The 21,294-nt window shown below is 45.0% G+C and overlaps 1 protein-coding gene across 1 annotated transcript; it reads left to right on the top strand.

Annotated features, from left to right (window-relative positions):
- Positions 1-4,119: 4,119 nt before the first annotated feature.
- Positions 4,120-6,042, top strand: LYSOPL2 (lysophospholipase 2). Its single transcript, XM_088973799.1, has one exon. It carries the CDS (start codon positions 4,831-4,833, stop codon positions 5,788-5,790), a length of 960 nt encoding a protein of 319 aa, XP_088829925.1. The 5' UTR covers positions 4,120-4,830; the 3' UTR covers positions 5,791-6,042.
- Positions 6,043-21,294: the final 15,252 nt, after the last annotated feature.

Below are 21,294 nucleotides of genomic sequence, written 5' to 3'. Positions count from 1 at the left end.
TTCAAAACAAGAAACTCCTAAAAAGACTGAATCACACGTTTATTTGTCTCATTCTCAAAAAGGTTAATTGTACAAAAGTTTAAGACTACAAATCCATTAGTCTTTGTAATGCTGTCTATAAAGTTATAGCTAAGCTGATAACTAATCGGCTTTGCTCCATCTTGGACAAGTGTATAGCTCCCAATCAAGTAGCTTTTGTTCTAGGTCGTCAAATGTTAGATAACTCAATCATAACTCAGGAAATGTTTCACTTCTTCAAACACAGAAAAAGAGGTATATGTTATCTGGTTCTTGAACTTGATATGTCAAAAGCCTATGATCGGCTAGAATAGAATTTTCTTCTTAAAGTCATGTCGCTTGTAGGCTTTTTTGACAATTTCTGCCTTTTGATCAAGGAATGTATTTGAACTGTTTCCTTTTCTATCCTTATAAATAGTACCTTTGAGGGTCATCCCTTGTGTTTAAATAGTATTGGGAGCTGATGGAACCTGACATAGTTTTAGTAGTCTAAGAATTCTTCCAAAATAAGAAACTCCTAAAAAGACTGAATCACACATTTATTTGTCTCATTCCCAAAAATTTTAATTGTGCAAAAGTTCAAGACTACAAATCCATTAGTCTTTGTAATGTTGTCTATAAAGTTAAAGCTAAGTTGATAACTAATCGCCTTTGCTCCATCTTGGACAAGTGTATAGCTTTCAATCAAGTAGCTTTTGTTCTAGGTCGTTAAATGTTAGATAACTCAATCATAACTCAGGAAATGTTTCACTTTCTCAAACACAGAAAATGAGGTACATGTTATCTGGCTCTTGAACTTGATATGTCAAAAGCGTATGATCGGCTAGAATAGAATTTTCTTCTTAAAGTCATGTCACTTCTAGGCTTTTTTGACAATTTCTGCCTTTTGATCAAGGAATGTATTTCAACAATTTCCTTTTATATCCTTATAAATAGTACATTTGAGGGTCATTTTTACCCTTCCCGAGGCCTTCATCAAGGAGACCCTTTATCTCTTCATTTGTTTATTTTAGCTATGGAGGCTCTTTCGAGTTTACTCTTCAAAGCTAAACAAGATGGAAAAATCCAAGGCATCCTAATTACTCCCTCCTCCCCAAAAATTTTTCATCTGTTCTTTGATGATGATATAATGCTTTTCATAAGAGTCCATAGAGACGAAATTGATAATCTTGGTCAAATTCTAAAAAGTTTTCAAGATGCCTCTAGTTAATTAATTAATTTTGAAAAAACTTGAATCTCTTGTAATAAAAATATTCATCATAGACTTCAACATATGATTAGTAGGCAAATCAAAATTGGCCCTCTGAATCGTAATTCCAAATATTTAGGTCTCCCTATTTTCTGGTCCAAGAATAAACATGACAATTTGAATTATATTCTAGAAAACCTTAAGGCCAAATTAAAAAAGTGGAGGGCTTCGACTACCGGTCAAGCAGGGAAGTCAGTCTTAATTCACTATGTTCTCCAATCCATTCCTCTTCATGCAATGTCTCTAATCAAGTTTCCTTAGAGAACCATTGAAAGTATAGAACAAACCATTAGGAACTTTTGGTGGGGTGTTTCAAACAATAAAAAACATCCATATCGCTAGTGTTCCTGGACCACTCTTACTTTGCCTAAATCCCATGGAGGTCTTGGTTTTAAGAGACTAAAGCTAGTTAATCAAAGTCTGCTTAAGAAAGTGGCTTGGAAATTCCTTAATGAACAAAACAAACTTTGGGCTCAAATTTGGAAATTGAAAAATCTCAAAAATTCTTCTATCTTCCCTTATTCCATTCCACCCTCAAGCTCCATTTACTGGAAAGTTGGTGGTTCAAAATTAAAAGATTTAGCTTATGAATGTGGATATTTAGTAAATGAAGACTCTTCCTTCCCAATTTCTCAATGCCCTTGGATTCAATCAGATTTCAAATTGTATTGGATTTCTTAGCCTTTAGCTCCCCATTTTTAGAATATAAACATCTCCAATTTTGTTGAAGCAAGAAATTGGAATGCCAACCTTATTCAGTCCATATTTCCTACACTTGAAGCTTCCAGAATCCTCAAAACCCCCATTTATCCTTCACATAATGATATTTCTTGGATTTGGGAAAATCATAGCTCTGGAAAGTATGGTTAAGGCAAACTATAAAAAGGAAATTTATTCTTGTATTCTAGATATCAATCTTGATTTGAAAATTTGTCTTACAAAACATTGGGTGTTAACTATGCCTCATCATTTCCAATTGTTTTTATGGCGAACCCTAAACAATTTCATCCCAGTAAATGAACAGTTGTGTTTAGAAGATATTGAGAAACTCTGTGTTTTTTGTAATGCTGAAGTAGAGTCTTCATCTTATATGTTCTTCCATTGTCAATTTGCTCAAGCTGTTCTTTTCATAAATCCTTTGAATCTTCAATTTCATAACATATTTCAAAATTCTTGGATAACTGGTATTCAAAACTTGCATACTCAGATTCATGACCAAACTCTTTATGCATATTCTGGGTTGGATTGCCATTGCTTGGTATTTTATTTGGTTTGCTCAAAATGAAAAAATCTTTTTAAAATCACCTCATTCCTCCCGTCTCAATTGCCAAAGTGGTTAATCAATATTTTTAGCTTTCAATAAATTATACCAATGATTCACAACCTCTTTTAAACCATCATATGGATAATCAATTAACTCTCTATCTTTCTCGAAACACAGATTGTATTGTATTTTCAGATGCATGAAAGATCTCAGATTCTCTATATACTTTTGGCATAATCATATTATCTCAGAACTTATCTTGTTTGAAAATAATAGGAGGACGAACAAGTCAAGTTAATTCAGTTATTCAAGCTGAATTATTTGTTATCTTGCAGGTTTTTCAAGAATTGCAAAACTGGAATTTTGAGGAAGTTTGTTTATGTTCAAGCATCAAAAGGATTTCCCGTGGTCATGCCATTGGTTTTTTTTTTTTTTGAAATCCAGAATGTTATTAAGAAACTTGAACTCACTTAACTTTTTGTATGTAAATAGATTGTTTAACAAATCAGCCCATGTGGTATCCCAAATAGCTAAATCTCACTCTTCTTTTTTTTTTTTGTTAGCTTAGACTATCTAGATGGGATACCCAGGGTAGAGGACTGTATTTCCCTTTCTTTCTGTTAATTTAAATATTTACTTAAAAAAAAAAAACAACCCTACCTAAGATGACGAATTCAATATGTGGTTTTGATATGACATGAAGCCATTAACTTGGCCACATTAATTGTATATATTTTTAAATAGGAAAAATCTATGATGCTGAAAAGACATGAAACTGGAAAGTCTTTCACCAATCAAAACATTGTGAATTTTGATGAGAACCCATTTGATTGGTTATCCATCATACTCGAACCATATGAAAACTTTAGATTGAGAATCAGAATCTTCCTCAATATGCCACTATGTTGCTTATAAATAACAACTGTGTCATCCTCCTATGCTACCATGAGTCTTAATAAGAGAAAATCTATGATACTAGAAAGACTTGATACTGGATGAGCTTTGACCAATCAAAGCAATCTAGTGAATTTTAATGAATACCACTTGATTGTCCCCCTTTTTTATGATATTGGTTGATTGGTTTTAAGTTTTCCAAAACCATGTATTTTCGGACATATCATAGTTGGATCTAATAAATAAAGATAATTTGGAGGTTCATCGTTAAGGGTTTCAATGTGGTCAGATTGAAATAATAAAGATAAGAATACAAGTATCAATGGACCAGGTTTGGGTTGAATCAATCTAAATTAAAACCCATTTGAACAAATTGGACAGCCCATACATTGACCAACCCAAAATATTCATCGAACTGAATTAAATCTAGCATTTGTTTGGACCATTGTCGTTGCTTCAGAAAATGGCACCACATCAGCGCCACATTAGAAAAAATGGTAATATAGGAAACAAGCATTTGTTTGGAACCGTTTTTCCATAAAAAACGGTGCTCCTAAAAAATTAAGAAGGTATGGCTTGGAGCAACACCAAGTTTGACATTTCTTGGAGCTGTAACTCGTTGCTGCCAAAATAACAATAATATGACACTAGATAAAGGGTACGGGTGCTCAAAACGCTTCATAGAGTATTGGTACCTAATAGAAAAAATTGATATTGCTCCAAAAAAACGTCCTATCTAACAACAATGATTCCAACCCACATATCAGCATTACAAAAACGATTCTGTATTTGCATCATCGATGCCAAACATATACTTGTCAATATAAAATGGACCAATTACTCGTCATCACTTGCATTATACATAACTTACAAAATTATCACTATCAAAAGATTCGAAAGATTATTATACGAATTTCAAAAGTAGTTCTCAAATCAGACGGTTGATCTATTGGATCGTTCACAATATTACTCCACGCGGCAAGAATGGGAGAGGTCGTCTACGACGTCTTGACCCGGCTAGCTAAAAGCATTTTCCTATTTATTATAATCCACCTACCATCCCGTATACTGCAGAGACTATTGCAATTTGCAATCCAGATAACTTGTTGCGTGGTCCGAAGCATCGGTGATCTTCCAAATCAATGGTTAAGAAGTCAAATGATACAATCACGACATTAGCGTGAGACGTATGATGTCGACTTTCAAGTTTTGTGGTAGATGGGTCCCCACCACGAAGCCAGTCCACCAACTCCCACCCGCCAAGTCCTCAAAACCAGAGTAGGGTTGGTGAAAACAGCTTATCCATCCACCGGAAACCGCTTTCCACCAACTCCTCAGCCACCTTAAAAATCGTTCTCTGCAATTCCTCTCTCGAAACTTCTCTGTCTGGTTCGAAACAATTACCATGTCGACAGAAACGCAAGCCCCGCCGAACTTCTGGGGCGACATGCCCGAGGACGAATACTACGCGTCACAAGGAGTGCGTAACACCAAATCATACTTCGACACCCCGAACGGGAAGATCTTCACGCAGTCATGGATACCGTTGGATCTCCCAATTAAGGCCACCGTCTTTATGACACATGGCTACGGTTCCGACACCGGCTGGCTCTTCCAGAAGATCTGCATCAGCTTCGCCACCTGGGGCTACGCCGTCTACGCCGCCGATGTCCTTGGCCACGGGCGATCTGACGGCATACGTGCCTACCTCGGCGACATGGAGAAGATAGCCGCCACCTCCCTATCGTTCTTCCGCAGCGTCCGCCAAAGCGAGGAGTACCGCCACCTGCCGGCGTTCCTCTTCGGCGAGTCCATGGGTGGGGCGGCCACCATGCTGATGTATTTTCAGTCCGAGCCCAACACGTGGACGGGCTTGATCTTCTCGGCCCCACTCTTCATGATACCGGAGGAGATGAGGCCCTCGAAGGTACGCTTATTTCTGTACGGCCTCATGTTCGGGATGGCTGACACGTGGGCATCGATGCCGGATAATAAGATTGTTGGGAAGGCGATCAAGGACCCCGAGAAGCTGAAGATCATCGCCGCGAATCCGCGTCGGTACAGGGGAAATCCGAGGGTGGGGACGATGAGAGAGCTGGTGAGGGTGACGGAGTACATACAGAATAATTTCTCGAAGGTGACGATCCCGTTTCTAACGGCGCATGGGACCGCGGACGGAGCGGCGTCGTATGAAGGATCGAAGCTGCTATATGAGAACGCGTCGAGTGTGGACAAGACGTTGAAGTTGTATGACGGGATGTATCACTCGTTGATACAAGGGGAACCTGACGAGAATAGCGAACGGGTGTTGGGCGATATGAGAGAGTGGATTGACGCGAGGGTGGAAAAATATGGCTCCTCGTAACGTGGGTCGGACTTCCGGCACGTCGAAGTGAATTGTGTCAGATCCCGGCGAGCCGGATTTGGAATTGGGTTGCGGTTGGGCTTGCGGGGGGGGGGGGATTATTGAAAATGAAAGTTGTTAAAGAAGGGAATTAATAAATTGGTTATTTGATGAAGGGGGTGTTTGTTGATTGTTAGTGTGTAAAAGCATTTTTGTTTTTACTCCCTTGACAATGTGCAGATGAGTTTAATCAACTTTTTCTTGCTTGAGGCATCTTTTATTGTTCATGTTGGATTTTAATCTCATTAAAGATTAAATCCAAAGTCAATTATATGAAAAATTACATCTGCACATATGTTTTGAAAATAGTTTTTTTTTTATTAAAAATAATTTTAAATTTATTATATTGGAAAATTATAAGTTTTATTTTGAATTTTTTAATAGAAACCGATTTATACTCTTTAGATAGAAAGAAGAGAGTACAGGGACTTGTACAACGCAATGCATGTATATAATGTTTTAGAGGTACACAATTCAATCAGACATGATCAAAAGGCACCATTCAAAATTCAAACACACTTCACAGATTCTCCTCCAATTTTCAGACACCCCATTTCCCAACAGTTCATAGGTCAGTTAATCTGTCAAACGATAGAGATGTGCCAACAAAGGGTTGGTGCAGCGTCAATCCTTTTTGTTGGAGTTAAATCCCTATTAAGTACTTGCTTTGTTGGGGAAGAACACTATGGTCCTTGCAATTATGGTTTCTCCTAAATGAGATGTATCAAAAATCTAATAATGTATCTTGAAAAGAAGTTTTATTTATATATGGATTTATCATTTAGTTGGGATAATGCGATGGGTATGGAAAATAGTTTCCAGCCACGTCTAGTTGGGATAAGGCGTACATGATTATGGTCTCACTTGGTTCGTGGGAATAGGGTCTAGAATTGGAATGAGAATATCCTATTCCGATTCTAACTGTTTGGTCGAATCGGAATCACATTCTCATTTTTTTTGGAATGGTCCATTCCCTCCACCCTTGGGAATGAGATGTCATTCCTATTGATTTACATACCTATTTTCATTCCTGTTTGAACCAAACATACTATGGGAATAGATCATTTCGATTCCAATTTTGATTATAAAGTAAATGAACACCTATTTGATTTGGTAGCTGGAATCAGAATCCAAATCCTTTGGAACTGGAATAGTCTAATCCCATAGTATATTTAGTTCATACAGGAATGGAATGAAAATTAGAATCAATAGGATTTCATTTCCAAGAGAGGGACAGGGAATTGCCATTCCAACAGGAATGGGAATGGGACTTCGATTCTGCTCACCCAAATTGTTGGAATCAAAATAACCCATTCCGATTGCAATTCTAAACCCCTGTTTCGTGGCCTTAGCTGTTTAGCCTGGTGGTTATGTTCAACAAATTGACTTTTTTTTGTTTATTTTTTTTTTAATTTTATAGCTTTCTCAGTTAAGAACCATGGTTAGTTGATGTAAACATGATATGCCAGTTACATTAATTGTGTGTCTCATATACCAATATTGCTCTAGCCATTATTTGATGAAAATTTTATTGATATTGTTTCCACACGGATTAGCCGGGGGAAATGAGGTAATTTCACTCTCCAAGTTTCGAAGCTAGGCTGAAGACTTCGAGGCCTCAGAAGAGGTAAGCCGAGACGAGGTATTTCTTCCGAGGACTATAGAAGCCGATGACTGTAGGTTGTCACCTTGGTGGCGAGGTTCCTGGAGATCCGAGGTACTACAAAACCAGAAGTGTTAGAGGCCTCAGATGGAGACCCGAGGTGGAGGCTTCGACGATCAAGTTAGTACAAGGTGTAAAGTAGGAGGAGGTGCGGACGAGGTCTTGGTGATAGTCCTCGAACACATCGGGTCCCCAAGAGTAAATGCTAAGGAAGCAAGGTAGGTGCGGAAAGTAAATGAGGGGTGTCCTATAGTGGCGTCGCTTTCACAGTGTGCGTCATCCCTCACCGGTTCGAAGGCGCATGTGATGCGGATGCCTCAATTTAGTAGAGATGTCCCATATCACGCATGGTTAGGTCGTGTCAAGGGCCTACCGTGCGAAAGATGGTCACTCTAGTAGGCGCATGCTTGCAAGGTTGAGCGGTGGGTCGCCCCTGCGGTTCACTTAGCGGGCTGCAGTGGGTGAGCCTCGCGGTCCACTCGGCGTCGTTTCGTCTTCTGAGGGCATATGCTAGAAGGTGCGGTAGAATTGGTTCAAGCGTGGAACCCGCACCAAGACATTGAACGTGGAACCCACACCATTGACACCTAGGCTGGATTCAAGCGTGAGATCAAGCATCAGTTCTACCCCAAAAATGTGGAGTACATGGTGCGCCGAAGAATGAAGAACCTTAGACATCAAGAATCACTACATGACTATGTCAAGGAACCTAGGCTGGATTCAAGCGTGAGATCAAGCATCAGTTCTACCCTGAAAATGTGGAGTACATGGTGCACCAAAGAATCAAGAACCTTAGACATCAAGAATCACTACATGACTATGTCAAGGAATTTTCGACCTTAACACTTGACATCTTCAACATGTCAGACAAGGACCTTCTAATCAATTTCATGGACAGTCTCAAGCCATGGGTTAAGCTTGAGCTTCAACTACGCGGGGTTAAGGACCTCGCCACTGCCATGGCCGTAACTGAGCAGCTTGTTGATCTGAGGGCACATGAGGAAGAAGAGCAAAAGCCATCCAGCCCACGTACCATGAGTTTGAGTGGGGGAGATCAACAATCAACCTTTGCAAAGGAGAAGTTAGTGCACACCGACAAGCCCATCAATCACCAACAAGGGAAGAAACCACAAGGAGCCCAAAGCCATCAAGGTCACCAGTACCCCAGGAGGCCCACTACTCCTCCCACACCTTGTTACATTTGCAATGGAAAGCACTGGACTAGCAATTGTCTTGTGCAGAAGAAAATCCATGCCCTCATTGCCAAACTCAGTGATGATGAAGAGAGTGATGAGGAGAAGGCCACATCAGCACCGAGAGTAGGTGCCCTCGAAATTATAAATGCCATGGTAAAGAAAGAGGCCACATCCAAACGGCCCACCAAAGCCCACAAGGGGCTGAAATATGTAGATATCACACTCGGCAGGAGGTCGACCCAAGCATTGGTGGACACTGGGGCCACCCATAACTTCATTTCGCTTGTTGAGGAAAAATGACTCAGTTTGATCATGACCAAACAAACAAGGTGGATCAAGGCCATTAACTTGGGGGCCAAGGCAGTAGAAGGCATGGCCCGTGGAATAGACCTATAAGTGGGACCATGGAAGGGCAAAATCAACTTATCTATGGTTCCCTTGGATGATTTTCAAGTTGTTCTTGGAGTGGAGTTCCTGACACAGGCCGAAGCAGCCCTTATACCACACCTTGACACCTTAGTCATCTTGGATGAGCATTCCCCATGCATGGTTCCAGTGACAACAACCCTCAAGGTACATGGGAAGCAACTTTCAGCCTTGCAATACTACCAAGAAATAGACACCCACGAAGCTAGTGACGCGCTAATAAGGAAGACCCCCTCTCAATCATCTCACATTAGCATTGGAACGGGTTGGGAAGTCATCACCAAGAAGAAGTCTCTCCCAAAGCCGTTCCAGCACTAACGCCTACCCCGACCTCGAGCTTGAGGACAAGCTCGTTGTCCAGGAGGGGTGTAATGTTATGGACACGACACCCGGCAACATGCTGCGTCGCAATCACAGGCAGCAGCGCGCCTAGCGGCACGCACTGCCCTGCAGCGGCATGCACCACATGGCAGCAGCACTCGACAACAGCACGCACCACACATCAACGGCACGCACCACATGGCAGCAACACATGCCTCACAGCAGCAGCAAGGAGAGATGCTCGTGCTAGCAATAGAGCGGGGTCCACACGACAGCTCATCCGGGTGGGCCCACTCTCATCCGGTCACAGCAGCCCTGCTCGCCAACTCCAGTTGTACCCTTCCCTTATCCCCTATTTTGTGTTCCCCTTAGTAGTAGGAGTTTGAGTTTCGATAGAAGTTTAAGTTACGATAAGAGAGGGACTACCTTAGCCGAATATAAGAAGGAAACCCTCTTGTAATCTCCTTTTGGAGGAGCTAATTTTATTCAATAAAGGTATCGAATTTTTAGTCAAGAAAAGAGCAAGGAGAGTTAGGTGATCTCTTGAACAAATCACCCCTCAGTCCGCCACCATAGGGTCAACTCGCAAAGGGAAGGGCAAGGGAAGGCAAGGAGTTTAGCCCACAAACCGCCCAGTGACGAGATCCTACGCCCGGGCCCATAACATTTTGGTATCAGAGCCAAACGTCATGGGCGACACGGAGCAGCTATCTTCCAAGGTTCACGAGCTAGAACACTGTCTCGTGGAAAATCATGCGAAGGTAAGAGAAGTTAAAGAGGACATCAGGGAACTTCGGCGTCTACTGGAGTTATACTTCTCCACCAGGGAAGGGAGCCCTGAAGGGGCAGCCACTAACCACAGCCGCCACCCAGATCGAACAGAGGGCTCCGGTGAGCGATAAAACGACACTCCAACAACATCAATCATACCCAAATACAGTCGCCTGGAATTCCCCTCATACAGCGGCAGCGGTGACCCACTCGGATGGCTGTACCGTTGTAAGCAATTCTTCCGCAATCAGCGCACGGAAGAGAAGGACAAGGTCAGCCTGGCAGCATTCCACTTGACCGATGAAGCACAACTCTGGTTCCACTGAGTGGAGCAGGAACAACCAGGCCTTAGTTGGGGCCAGTTCAAGTCGTATTGCCTCCTCCGGTTTGGGCCCCCATTAACGAGCAACCCTTTGGGGGAGCTCATTAACCTCAAGCAGACAGGGACTATCGCGGAGTATCAGCGACAGTTTCAGACCCTTCTCGCCAAAGCCTCTTCAGTTCGGCTAGACCAACAAGTGGATATGTTCACAGCTGGCCTATCGGAACCTCTGAGAGTTGATGTGGAGATGCAGAGCCCACCCAACTTGGTCACAACAATGAATCTGGCCCGAGCCTTCGAGCGCAAGCTGCAGATCAGCCGAGGGTCATTTAGCATGGGGCATCCCACAACGACTTGGGTGAACCCAAGGTCTACAGCAGGAGGGCCTTCGATGGCCGCCAACAGGGAACAACGCCCTTTCACCAGCAACACTACCCGATCTGCAACTAGCATGGGTAGTAGCACGACAACACCTCCCATCAGGCACCTATCCAGGGCCGAGATGGCGGAGCGCCGAGCCAAGGGCCAATGCTTCAACTGTGACGAGTTGTACTCAGCCGACCACCATTGCAAGCGGTTATTCTGCCTTCTGGTAGATGAGCTGGAGGATGAAGAAGAGGAACATGCAGCACTAGAACCCGAGATCTCCCTCCATGCCATCACTGGAGTCCAAAACTCCCAAAGCATGCTGCTGCAGGCCCAGGTGGCAGGACAACAGTTACGGATTCTGGTTGACTCAGGGAGCACCCACAACTTCATCAGCAAGCAGACTGCGCTCCAACTGAAGCTACCAATGGAAGACAGACCACGGCTCCAGGTGGCTGTAGCAAATGGGGAGAGAGTTCACAGTCCCGGGATCTGCCAAAGCGTCCAAATCCAGGTGGATTCTGAACCATTCCATGCAGATCTATTTGTACTGACCCTAGACGAGTTTGACATAGTGTTGGGAATTAAGTGGCTCATCTCCCTCGGCCCCATCCTATGGGATTTCAGTGCCTTGACCATGACGTTTGACTTACATGGGAAGCGGGTCACCTGGAAAGGGACCAAGATGAGAGCAAGAAAACCACAGGTGCATACTCTCCATGGCGACGCCTTGCACACCGCAAAGATGGAGAGGCTTCTTACCGATTTTTCAGACGTATTCTCAGAGCCTAAGGGCCTTCCACCTGGCCGGTCGTGTGACCATCGGATTCCCTTAATACCAGGGGTAGGACCCATTGTTGTGAGACCGTACCACTACCCGCACCTACAGAAGGACGAGATAGAGAGGCAGTGTATAGAGATGTTGGAACAGAGAATCATACGCCCTAGCCGCTCTCCATTCTCTTCACCAGTCTTGTTGGTGCCAAAGCAAGATGACACCTGGAGATTTTGTGTGGACTACAGGGAGCTCAACAGTATAACCGTCAAGGACAAGTTCCTGATCCCGGTGGTAGACGAATTGCTAGATGAGCTCCAGCATCCACAACGCCACCCCTGAAGGGGTTTAGAAGACGTTACACCACGTCCGTGCAGACTTTCATTGGCATAGTATGCGAGGTTCGGTTAGGGATTTCATTCAGAACTGCTCCATATGTCAGCAACAAAAGTGGGAGAACTTACACCCAGCAGGACTCCTGTAGCCTCTTTCACTCCCAACGCAGATCTGGGCCGATATCTCTATGGACTTCATGGAAGGGTTGCCTAAAGTCGGGGGGAAATCCATATTATTCAAAGTGGTGGACCGCTTCTCCAAATATGCTTATTTCATTCCATTGTCCCACTCCTACAGTGCAGTTTCTGTGGCCCACTTCTTTTTCACACACATCTTCCGCCTACATGGGCTGCCCGAGTCCATCGTCAGTGACAGGGATGCAATCTTCACCAGCACCTTCTAGAAAGAGCTATTCAGATTACAAGGCACGACCCTAGCCTTTTCCTCCACCTATCATCCATAGACGGATGGGCAAACGGAGGTTGTCAATAGCACCATAGAAATGTACCTCCGTTGCTTCGTAGGGGACCAACCACAACGCTGGGTGGACTGCTTTCCTTGGGCCGAATACTGCTATAACACATCCTACCACTCGTCCCTTGGCATGACTCCCTTCCGCGTAGTGTATGGGCAAGACCCTCGTCTTCTCTCCTACGAACTGGGTTCAACACGGTTGGAAGAAGTGGACCGCAACCTCCAAGACCGCGATGCCCTACTGGCTGAAGTCTCCTTACGGTTACAGCAGGCATAGGCACATATGAAGATAGCCTACGACCAGCACCGCCGCGAGGTCACCTTCCAGCCAGGAAAGTTCGTTTGGCTAAAGCTCTAGCCCTACAGGCAGCTCTCCCTCAGGCGACGGGGCCCCCAAAAGCTGACCCCAAGGTTTTACGAGCCCTATAAGGTTCTTTGACAGATCGGGAAGGCTGCCTATCAACTTGAACTGCCAGAGCACAGCAAAATCCATGACGTCTTCCATGTGTCCCTACTAAAGCCCTTTACAGGGACCCCCCCAATGCAAGTGCCTTCTCTACCCCCTCTCAAGGACGGTAGACCCATCCTCCAACCTAGAGCTCTGGTTCGGTCGTGCATCAATCGGGGCACCTTCGAAGTTCTAGTAGACTGGGACGGACTACCATCAGCGGAGGCCACTTGGATCCCTTGGACCGACCTAAACAACGCCTACCCCAACCTCAAGCTTGAGAACAAGCTCGTTGTCCAGGAGGGGTGTAATGTTAAGGACATGACACCCGACAACATGCTGTGTCGCAATCACAGGCAGCAGCGCGCCTAGCGGCACGCACCACCTGGCAGCACGCCGCGGTACAGTTTGCCAGCCGCACGCCTAGCAGCACGCACCGCATGACAATAGCACTCGACAGTAGTACGCACCACACGATAGCAACACACACCACACGACAACAGCAGCAAGGAGAGACACTCGCGCTATCAGTAGAGCGGGGTCCACATGATAGCTTATCCGGGTGGGCCCACTCTTATCTGGACACAACAGCCCTGCTCGCCAACGCTAGCTGTACCCTTCCCTTATCCCCTATTTTTGTGTTCCCCTTAGTAGTAGGAGTTTGAGTTTCGATAGAAGTTTAAGTTGCGATAAGAGAGGGACTACCTTAGCCGAATACAAGAAGGAAACCCTCTTGTAATCTCCTATTTAAGGAGCTGATTTTACTCAATAAAGGTATCGAATTTTCAGTCAAGAAAAGAGCAAGGAGAGTTAGGTGATCTCTTGAACAAATCACCCCTCAGTCCGCCACCATAGGGTCTACTCGCAAAGGGAAGGGCAAGGAGTTTCCCCCACAAACCGCCCAGTGACGAGATCCTACGCCTGAGCCCATAACAGATGATGAGGGCAGATTTGGCCCTCTAATGAAATTGCGACACGTGGCACCTTGTGACAACTAGGCAAACACCCAGGCAACAACTTACCAAGTTGGTGTCCCACGTGGGCACCGGTCTGGCCGGCCTGGTGCGGCTTGTGCACGACTTGGCGCGGCCTGCACGGCCTGGCCGGATCAGCTTGGCACATGATCCGACCTGGCCGAACTAGCAACCCATAAGACGCCCATCGATGAACCATAACGGCATATCCCACGAGCTCGGTAGCTCACCAAGGAGCTCGGTAGCTCACCAAAGAGCTCGCCAAGGAGCTAGGCAACTCTCCAAGGACCTCGCCACCAAGGAGCCAGGCAGCTCGGCAAAGCTCACCACAAGCAGCTCGACATAGCTCCCCCGGGCAGCTCACCACTTGTAGGGTTTGTTATGGGCCTGCGCATTGGATCCCCTCACGGGTCGGTCCACCGGGAGAGACTCCTGTCTTCCCTTGCCCTTGCCCTTGGTACAGACCCTATGGTGGCAATCGCGTGGGTGATTTGTCCAAGAGATCACCGAACTCTCCTCACTCTCTTTCTTGACTACGAAAACTCAATCCTTTATTTCAATTCGTAGCTCCTTAAATAGGAGATTATAGAAGAGAATTCCTTGTTGGATTCGGCTAGGCTAGGGTAATCCAACTCAAACTAAAACTCCTAATTTCCTACTCAAACTAAAACTCATAACTCTTACTTAAGAAAAAATAAGAAAAGGATAAGATAAGATAAGGGATAGGGGATCAGATAAGCTGGCGACGAGTTGGCTTGACGTGTCCAGATAAGGGTGGGCCCACCCCTATGAGCTATTGTGTGGGCCCCGCTCTGCTGCTGCTGCCGAGTGAGTGCACGCAGCTCATGGTGCCACTGTCGTGCGGTGCATGCATGCAATGCTGCTGCCGCGTAGTGCGTGCACGCGACTCATGGTGCCGCTGCCGTGCAGTGCCGGGTGTGTGTGCGGTGCGCGCTGCCGTGCAGTGCATGCGGTGCGTGCTGCTGCCTGCCGGTGCGTGCTGCGCGCCATGGTGCCATTGTCGTGCGGTGTCAGGTGTGTGCGCGGTGTGTGCAGTGCGTGCTACTGCTTGGCGGTGCGTGCTGCATGCTATCGGTGATGCGTGCTGCTGTGCAGCACTGCCAGGCGGTGCCTACTGCTATGCTGTCTGCTGTGCGTGCTGCTGCCTATGATTGCGCCATAGTGCGCTGCCGGATGGTGTGACAATAACATTACGCCCCTCTCGGACTATGAGCTTGTCCTCAAGCTCGTATTCCGGATATATGGCTTGGGACTCTACGAATGGATCAAACGGCTGCACACTATTTCTCAGTCCACCAACAATATGAACAACAGAGATTGCCCCGTATCTCAGTGCATAAAGCTGGATTATTTGATGCAGACCCCAGCCACCTTCTTTAGTTTCCAGCTCCCAGGCGTAACCATGGCTTACAGTGACTACACGATCTGCTACACTCAGTCCAGCCGCAAGGACATTGAAGTGTTCCACACCTCCTGGGTCATATAGTTGGAAGTAGTTTTGTGGAAGATCCATATAACAAAAATCGCGTACTGGACCACGGCCCCGGTGTGCTTTGTTGTGGATCACAGGAATGCACTGGGTATACTTACAGAAGTGTTCCCCACCTCAGTCCACCAATAGTATGAACAACAGGGATTTCCCCGTATCTCAGTGCATAAAGCTAGATTATTTGATGCAGACCCCAGCCACCTTCTTTAGTTTCCAGCTCCCAGGCGTAACCATGGCTTACAGTGGCTACACGATCTGCTACACTCAGTCTAGCCGCAAGGACATTGAAGTGTTCCCCACCTCCTGGGTCATATAGTTGGAAGTAGTTTTGTGGAAGATCCATATAACAAAAATCGCGTACTGGACCACGGCCCCGGTGTGCTTTGTTGTGGATCACAGGAATGCACTGGGTATACTTACAGAAGAGAACCTCAAGAGCAGTCTTACCGATGAGAACCATTCATTTTAAAATATCCCTTCGGCCTCCCCCATGTATATTTTCCTCCATATTGCGAAACATAGGGCTGTCCATGAACATAGAATCCATGCCATCAATGTAAGCTTGAAAGAAAGTTACCTCCATATCCTGCCCATCCACCTTATAACTCTTGCGCACTCCTGTTTCTTGGGCTTCTGCGTAGTTACCATACCGTGGTGCCACAACCATAACTCTATGTCCACGGTGAGCCAAAGCCTTCGGTAAAGCCCCAGCAACATCGTCAAGCCCACCTGTCTTCAACAAAGGAGTGCATTCTGCTGGTACCAATATAATGTTCGTGACATTGTCCCCAACTAAAGGAGGAGACTTTACAATTTCATCCTCCGTGCACTGATCCTTGGGAATAACTGCGGCTATAGGGGCAGCGATCTGCTATTCGCTGGATGCCTCTACCCAGTTCGGACGACGCCTGTTTGTGATGGAGATTCCCTCATAACTCCCTTCTTTGTTGGAGAGGAATGCTTCCAACAGCCGTCGCATCTCCCGGACATCTTCCCTGACTTCACGAACCTCCATGCTGGTTTCTGTTGGCCTATGTTCTAGTTCGTTGACCTTGGATGATAGCTGCTCCATATTGTCCGTGATGTTTGGCTCTGATACCAAATTGTTATGGGCCTGCGCGTAGGATCCCGTCACTGGTTGGTCCACCGAGAGAGACTCCTGTCTTCCCTTGCCCTTGCCCTTGGCCTTGGTACAGACCCTATGGTGGCAATCGCATGGGTGATTTGTCCAAGAGATCACCCGAACTCTCCTAATGGGTGATTTGTCCAAGAGATCACCCGAACCCTCCTCACTCTCTTTCTTAACTGCGAAAACTCAATCATTTATTTCAATTCGTAGCTCCTTAAATAGGAGATTACAGAAGAGAATTCCTTGTTGGATTCGACTATGCTAGGGTAATCCAACTCAAACTAAAACTCCTAATTTCCTACTCAAACTAAAACTCATAACTCTTACTTAAGAAGATAAAATAAGATAAGGATAAGGGATAAGGGATAAGATAAGCTGGCGGTGAGTTGGCTTGATGTGTCCAGATAATGGTGGGCCCACCCCTATGAGCTATCGTGTGGTCCCCGCTCTGCTACTGTTGCCGTGTGGTGCGTGCGACTCATGGTGCCGCTGCCGCGCGGTGCGTGCGTGCAGTGTTGCTGCCGCGCAGTGCGTGCGCGCGGCTCATGGTGTCGTTGCCGTGCGGTGCCGGGCGTGTGCGCGGTGCATGCTTCCGTGCAGTGCATGCGGTGCGCGCTGCTGCCTGGCGGTGCGTGCTGCGCGCCATGGTGCCGTTGTCGTGCGGTGCCGGGCGTGTGCGTGGTGCGTGCTGTCGTGCGGTGCACGCTGTTGCCTGGCAATGCGTGCTGCGCACTATCGGCGGTGCGTGCTACTATGCGGCCTGCTATGCGTGCTGCTACCTATGACTGCGCCGTGGTGCGCTGCCGAATGGTGTGACCATAACAGGGTAGCTCGGTACAAAAGAGTTGTTTGGCGAATCGCAGGAAGATCTCCTGCTTGACAACCTGGCCCAGACACCGACCCACCGACTGACACAGGCGCCGACCTGACAACCTGGCCCAGACACCGACCCACCGACCGACATAGGTGTCGACCTAACAACCTGGCCCAGACATCGACATGCCGACCGACACAGGCGTCGACCTGACAACCTGATCCAAACACTGACCCACTGACTGACACAGGCGCCGACCTGGCTGCCTGACAACATCGAGGAGTTCACCACCGTACCCTGGTTCTGACGGGACATGATGAGTCTTACCGTTTGAAAGCTTTTCACCTACCTAACCTGTGAGGACACCAGTATATAAGGACTCTGACCCCCAAAGCCACGGGGAGGGAAAAAAAAGGATGGTAACCCCTACTCTCTAGATCTCTCATTTCTCTCCAATCTTTCTGTAATCAGAATGCTAGTTTAGGCATCGGAGAATCTTCGCCGAGAAAATACCCCCGGGTCCTCTGATTCAGTTCTCACAGGTCCCTCAGCTCCCGCTGCCTACAAAGGAGAGGAAATCACCTCATGCAGAGGGTAGTCGGGTTGCACTGCACCAGGGAACTCCACCATCCTCTGAGTTGTAAGCCGCCTAGGAGTAGGTCAAATGACAAGTCCACCAGGCAATTCGCCAATAGGCAGTTCACCACCAAGCAGTTCGTCACCAAGTAGCTCTCCACCAGGGAGCTCGCCACCAGGCAGTTCTCCACCAGGGAGTTCGCCACCAAGTAGTTCATCACCAAGGCATGTCACCATCGGGTCGAATAACGAGGTACTTAGCCAAAAAATTGATACATCACAAAAAAATTGATACGTGAACAGAAACGATTACATCAATTGGAGATTTGCTCATTTCAGCAGATGCATGCCTGTCCAAGATCCGTAAGAGTTTCCTACCTTATCTTAAACTGAGGTTCGAGTCTAAATCCCCATTTTTAACTCATGTGAATTCTATTTCCTTCTAAATTTCTATGGTTTAAATTCAAACAAGAATGTGCATACACTTGTTTTTGGATTGAAAATCTTTTTCCAAATGTTTACAGTCATACCATCATTGTCTAGATCCTTGTCTTATCAGTTTTTTTTTTGGATTGAAAATGTGGGTTCATGGAGCTGTTTAGTTCTCAAATTATTCTTTGTCCTAAAAAAAGTTCTAAAATTCAAAAGCCACAACTGAAAGCGTTAATGTTAATATTTTTGTAGGTATTCAGGTTGCGCTGCATGGAGGGGTGTTCTCGATTTCTCGGGAGACGAGAATTCAGACATCCTTGTTGGCATTCGCAAGGCTTATCCAGAACTTGGGAAATGCTTGTACTTTGATATGGGCCCAGGAGCTCACTCTGGGTTCTATGAGCTTCTGAACAAAAGGATCAACTGGGTTTGGTACGTCAATCAACCAGAGCCTGAACTGAAGGTGATGGTTGTTCTTCTTCTCCTATCATAGTGTCACATCTCCTTCATTGTGACTTCAAAATTTTGATCCTTGCGCATTTCCTATTGGCAATTTTAAATGTAGAGGTTTTATATTTGGAGGCATTTTAATGGAGATAGGAACGCAATAGCTGTTGCTGTGGAACAAATTATTACACTCCACATCAATCATAAAATACATGAACCCACAACTATTCAACCTCTCATATGGGCCCCTTGTATTTTATCGCTGGTGTGGGGGCATTATCATTGGTCCCACAGCTTGCTACACAACTGAAGTATTCAGCTAATCCGAATTCATTTAGATTGTGCCCCCCAATTGAATTAAGTAGATGTTCACTAATAGCTTAATTTATTCAGGAGAACTCAGTTACCATGAAAGTAAGTAACGACATGATCAAGAAAATGCACACAGATGCAGAGAAATTTTGGCTCCCAGAGTTAGCAAGAGTCGTGAAGGAAACTAAGGAACCCTTCATCAATGTAATTTATGATTGTGATCCTTTAAAACAGCTCTTCTGGAATAATGTGGTACTAGTTGGAGATGCAGCTCACCCCACTTCCCCTCATGGCCTGAGAAGCACAAACACGTCAATATTAGATGCTGCAGTGTTAGGCAGATGTCTTCAGAAGTGGGGTTCAAACAACCTGAATTTGGCACTAAAAGAGTTTGAATCAATCCGACTACCAGTTATTTCAAAGCAAGTTCTACACTCACGGTGAATGGGCCGGATTAAACAAGGCTGGTTTCTTCCTGATCGTAGGACTTTTGATCCCAAGACAGCAACTATGGAGGACTGCCAAGAACTTGAACAGAAAATGATGCCCTTCTTTGCCGATGCTCCTTTTGAGCTTTACAACAACCAGACCAAGCAGGTACCGATGATGCATTAATTTAAGACTTCACCCATCCAAACGAAAAAGTATTGGAGCACCAAAGAATACAAGAGTATTTCAACCTTCAAGATGCTTAGGCTATTCAATGCATGCCTTAATCTGGAGCAGGACTAAAGGTGCACCTATATGGGGTTATCTGGCTTATGCCAACCAAGTGCGACAAGCTTAGCTACCTCATTAGATAAATTGACCAGAAAAATATGGAATTATTTGGTATTTAAAGATTCCTTCAAAGTTCAAAGTTATCTTTTCATGGTAAAATTCTTTAGGAGTCATTTCTGTTTTGTGTTCTTTATTGGCAGGATATATACTGATGAAAGGTGTCCTTGTCCTGGAACTGGAGAGACAATGGAGCATCTCTTATGACAGTGTCCTTATGTGAAACCAACATGGTTTGGATTTTGTCTTACCCTGAGAATTTACTGTATTGCAAGCCAATGATTTCATGAATCAGTTTTGATGTTATTTCTAATCTATTGGTACAAAGTGCATTTGGTCTCCGAAAGAAATGATTCTTCTCCATTCAAAGCTTTGAAATAAACCAAGAGGATGAATAGAGTAGAGAGATGTTTCTCATAAGGCTGAGTGGGTTGCAGGAGATTCAATCCCATGTATGGTTAAATGTGTTGCTGAAGATTATTGTGATGCAGCTTGATTAGCAACATTGAATTCAAAGTAGTGGATATTGTTTCTTGCAATTGGGTTGGTGTAATAATCTCAGCTAGGCTTTCTGGAGTAAAAAATATCAGCTCTGAAAATCTGGATGAAGCCTCTGTCATTTGTGCACATATTGCAGATGAAATCGCCATGGGTGGAGAAAGGTGCCGGCTTTTTGTAACTGCGATCCATGACCTTGAAGAAGACCAATCTTCACCAATCCTTGTCAATATCATATTTCTCTTGAAAGAGAAGGTGACTCTTTAATTGCAACAATGGGGAATGCAGTAGCTCGTGCAACTCGTGCATTAACTTGCAGAACTTTATTCATCAGGTTTTCAATGCTTGGGATCCTAAGTTTGGACATGAATATGTAATTTTTTGTTCTGGGATGTTTCTCCTATTTGTTTAATAAAATCATTGCCCTACTTGACTTAGAAAAAAAGAAAAAATCTATTTATTGAAACATAAAATTTTATGTATTTGGAGGTACTGTTGAATGATATACCTTGTTTTTACAGAATATTTTGTCTAAAAAATCAAAACACATCAAACCACCAGCTGGATAACGCCTGGGTGCCGTGTAGTGATTTTTACCCAATAAAATGCGATACAAACACTTTGATCCCTCACTTCGTAGTTTAAAAGCGAGCGTTTGTTTCTGTTAAAATCGAGTGTTTGGACAGCCGATTAAAAAATTCTATATAATTTCTTTAAAGCTCTGAATATTGTACATGAATCCGATGGTTGGTTCTGATTTTTGTTGAAAGAACCGTCTTAAGGTGGGGCCAACCATCTTCTAGGATTTCTGCCATGCCCCAACCACTAATGCCCATCTGCCAAAGTGGCAAGAATCTAAGCCCCAGAGTCATCATTCATTCACACGGCTTTAATCTCG

Source organism: Nelumbo lutea, chromosome 2 (assembly GCF_056320005.1).
Source record: "Nelumbo lutea isolate HS-2025 chromosome 2, American lotus-T2T, whole genome shotgun sequence".
Lineage (NCBI taxonomy): Eukaryota > Viridiplantae > Streptophyta > Magnoliopsida > Proteales > Nelumbonaceae > Nelumbo > Nelumbo lutea.
The sequence above is the reverse complement of the archived record's forward strand: the minus strand, read 5'-3'. Positions and strand labels throughout refer to the sequence as shown.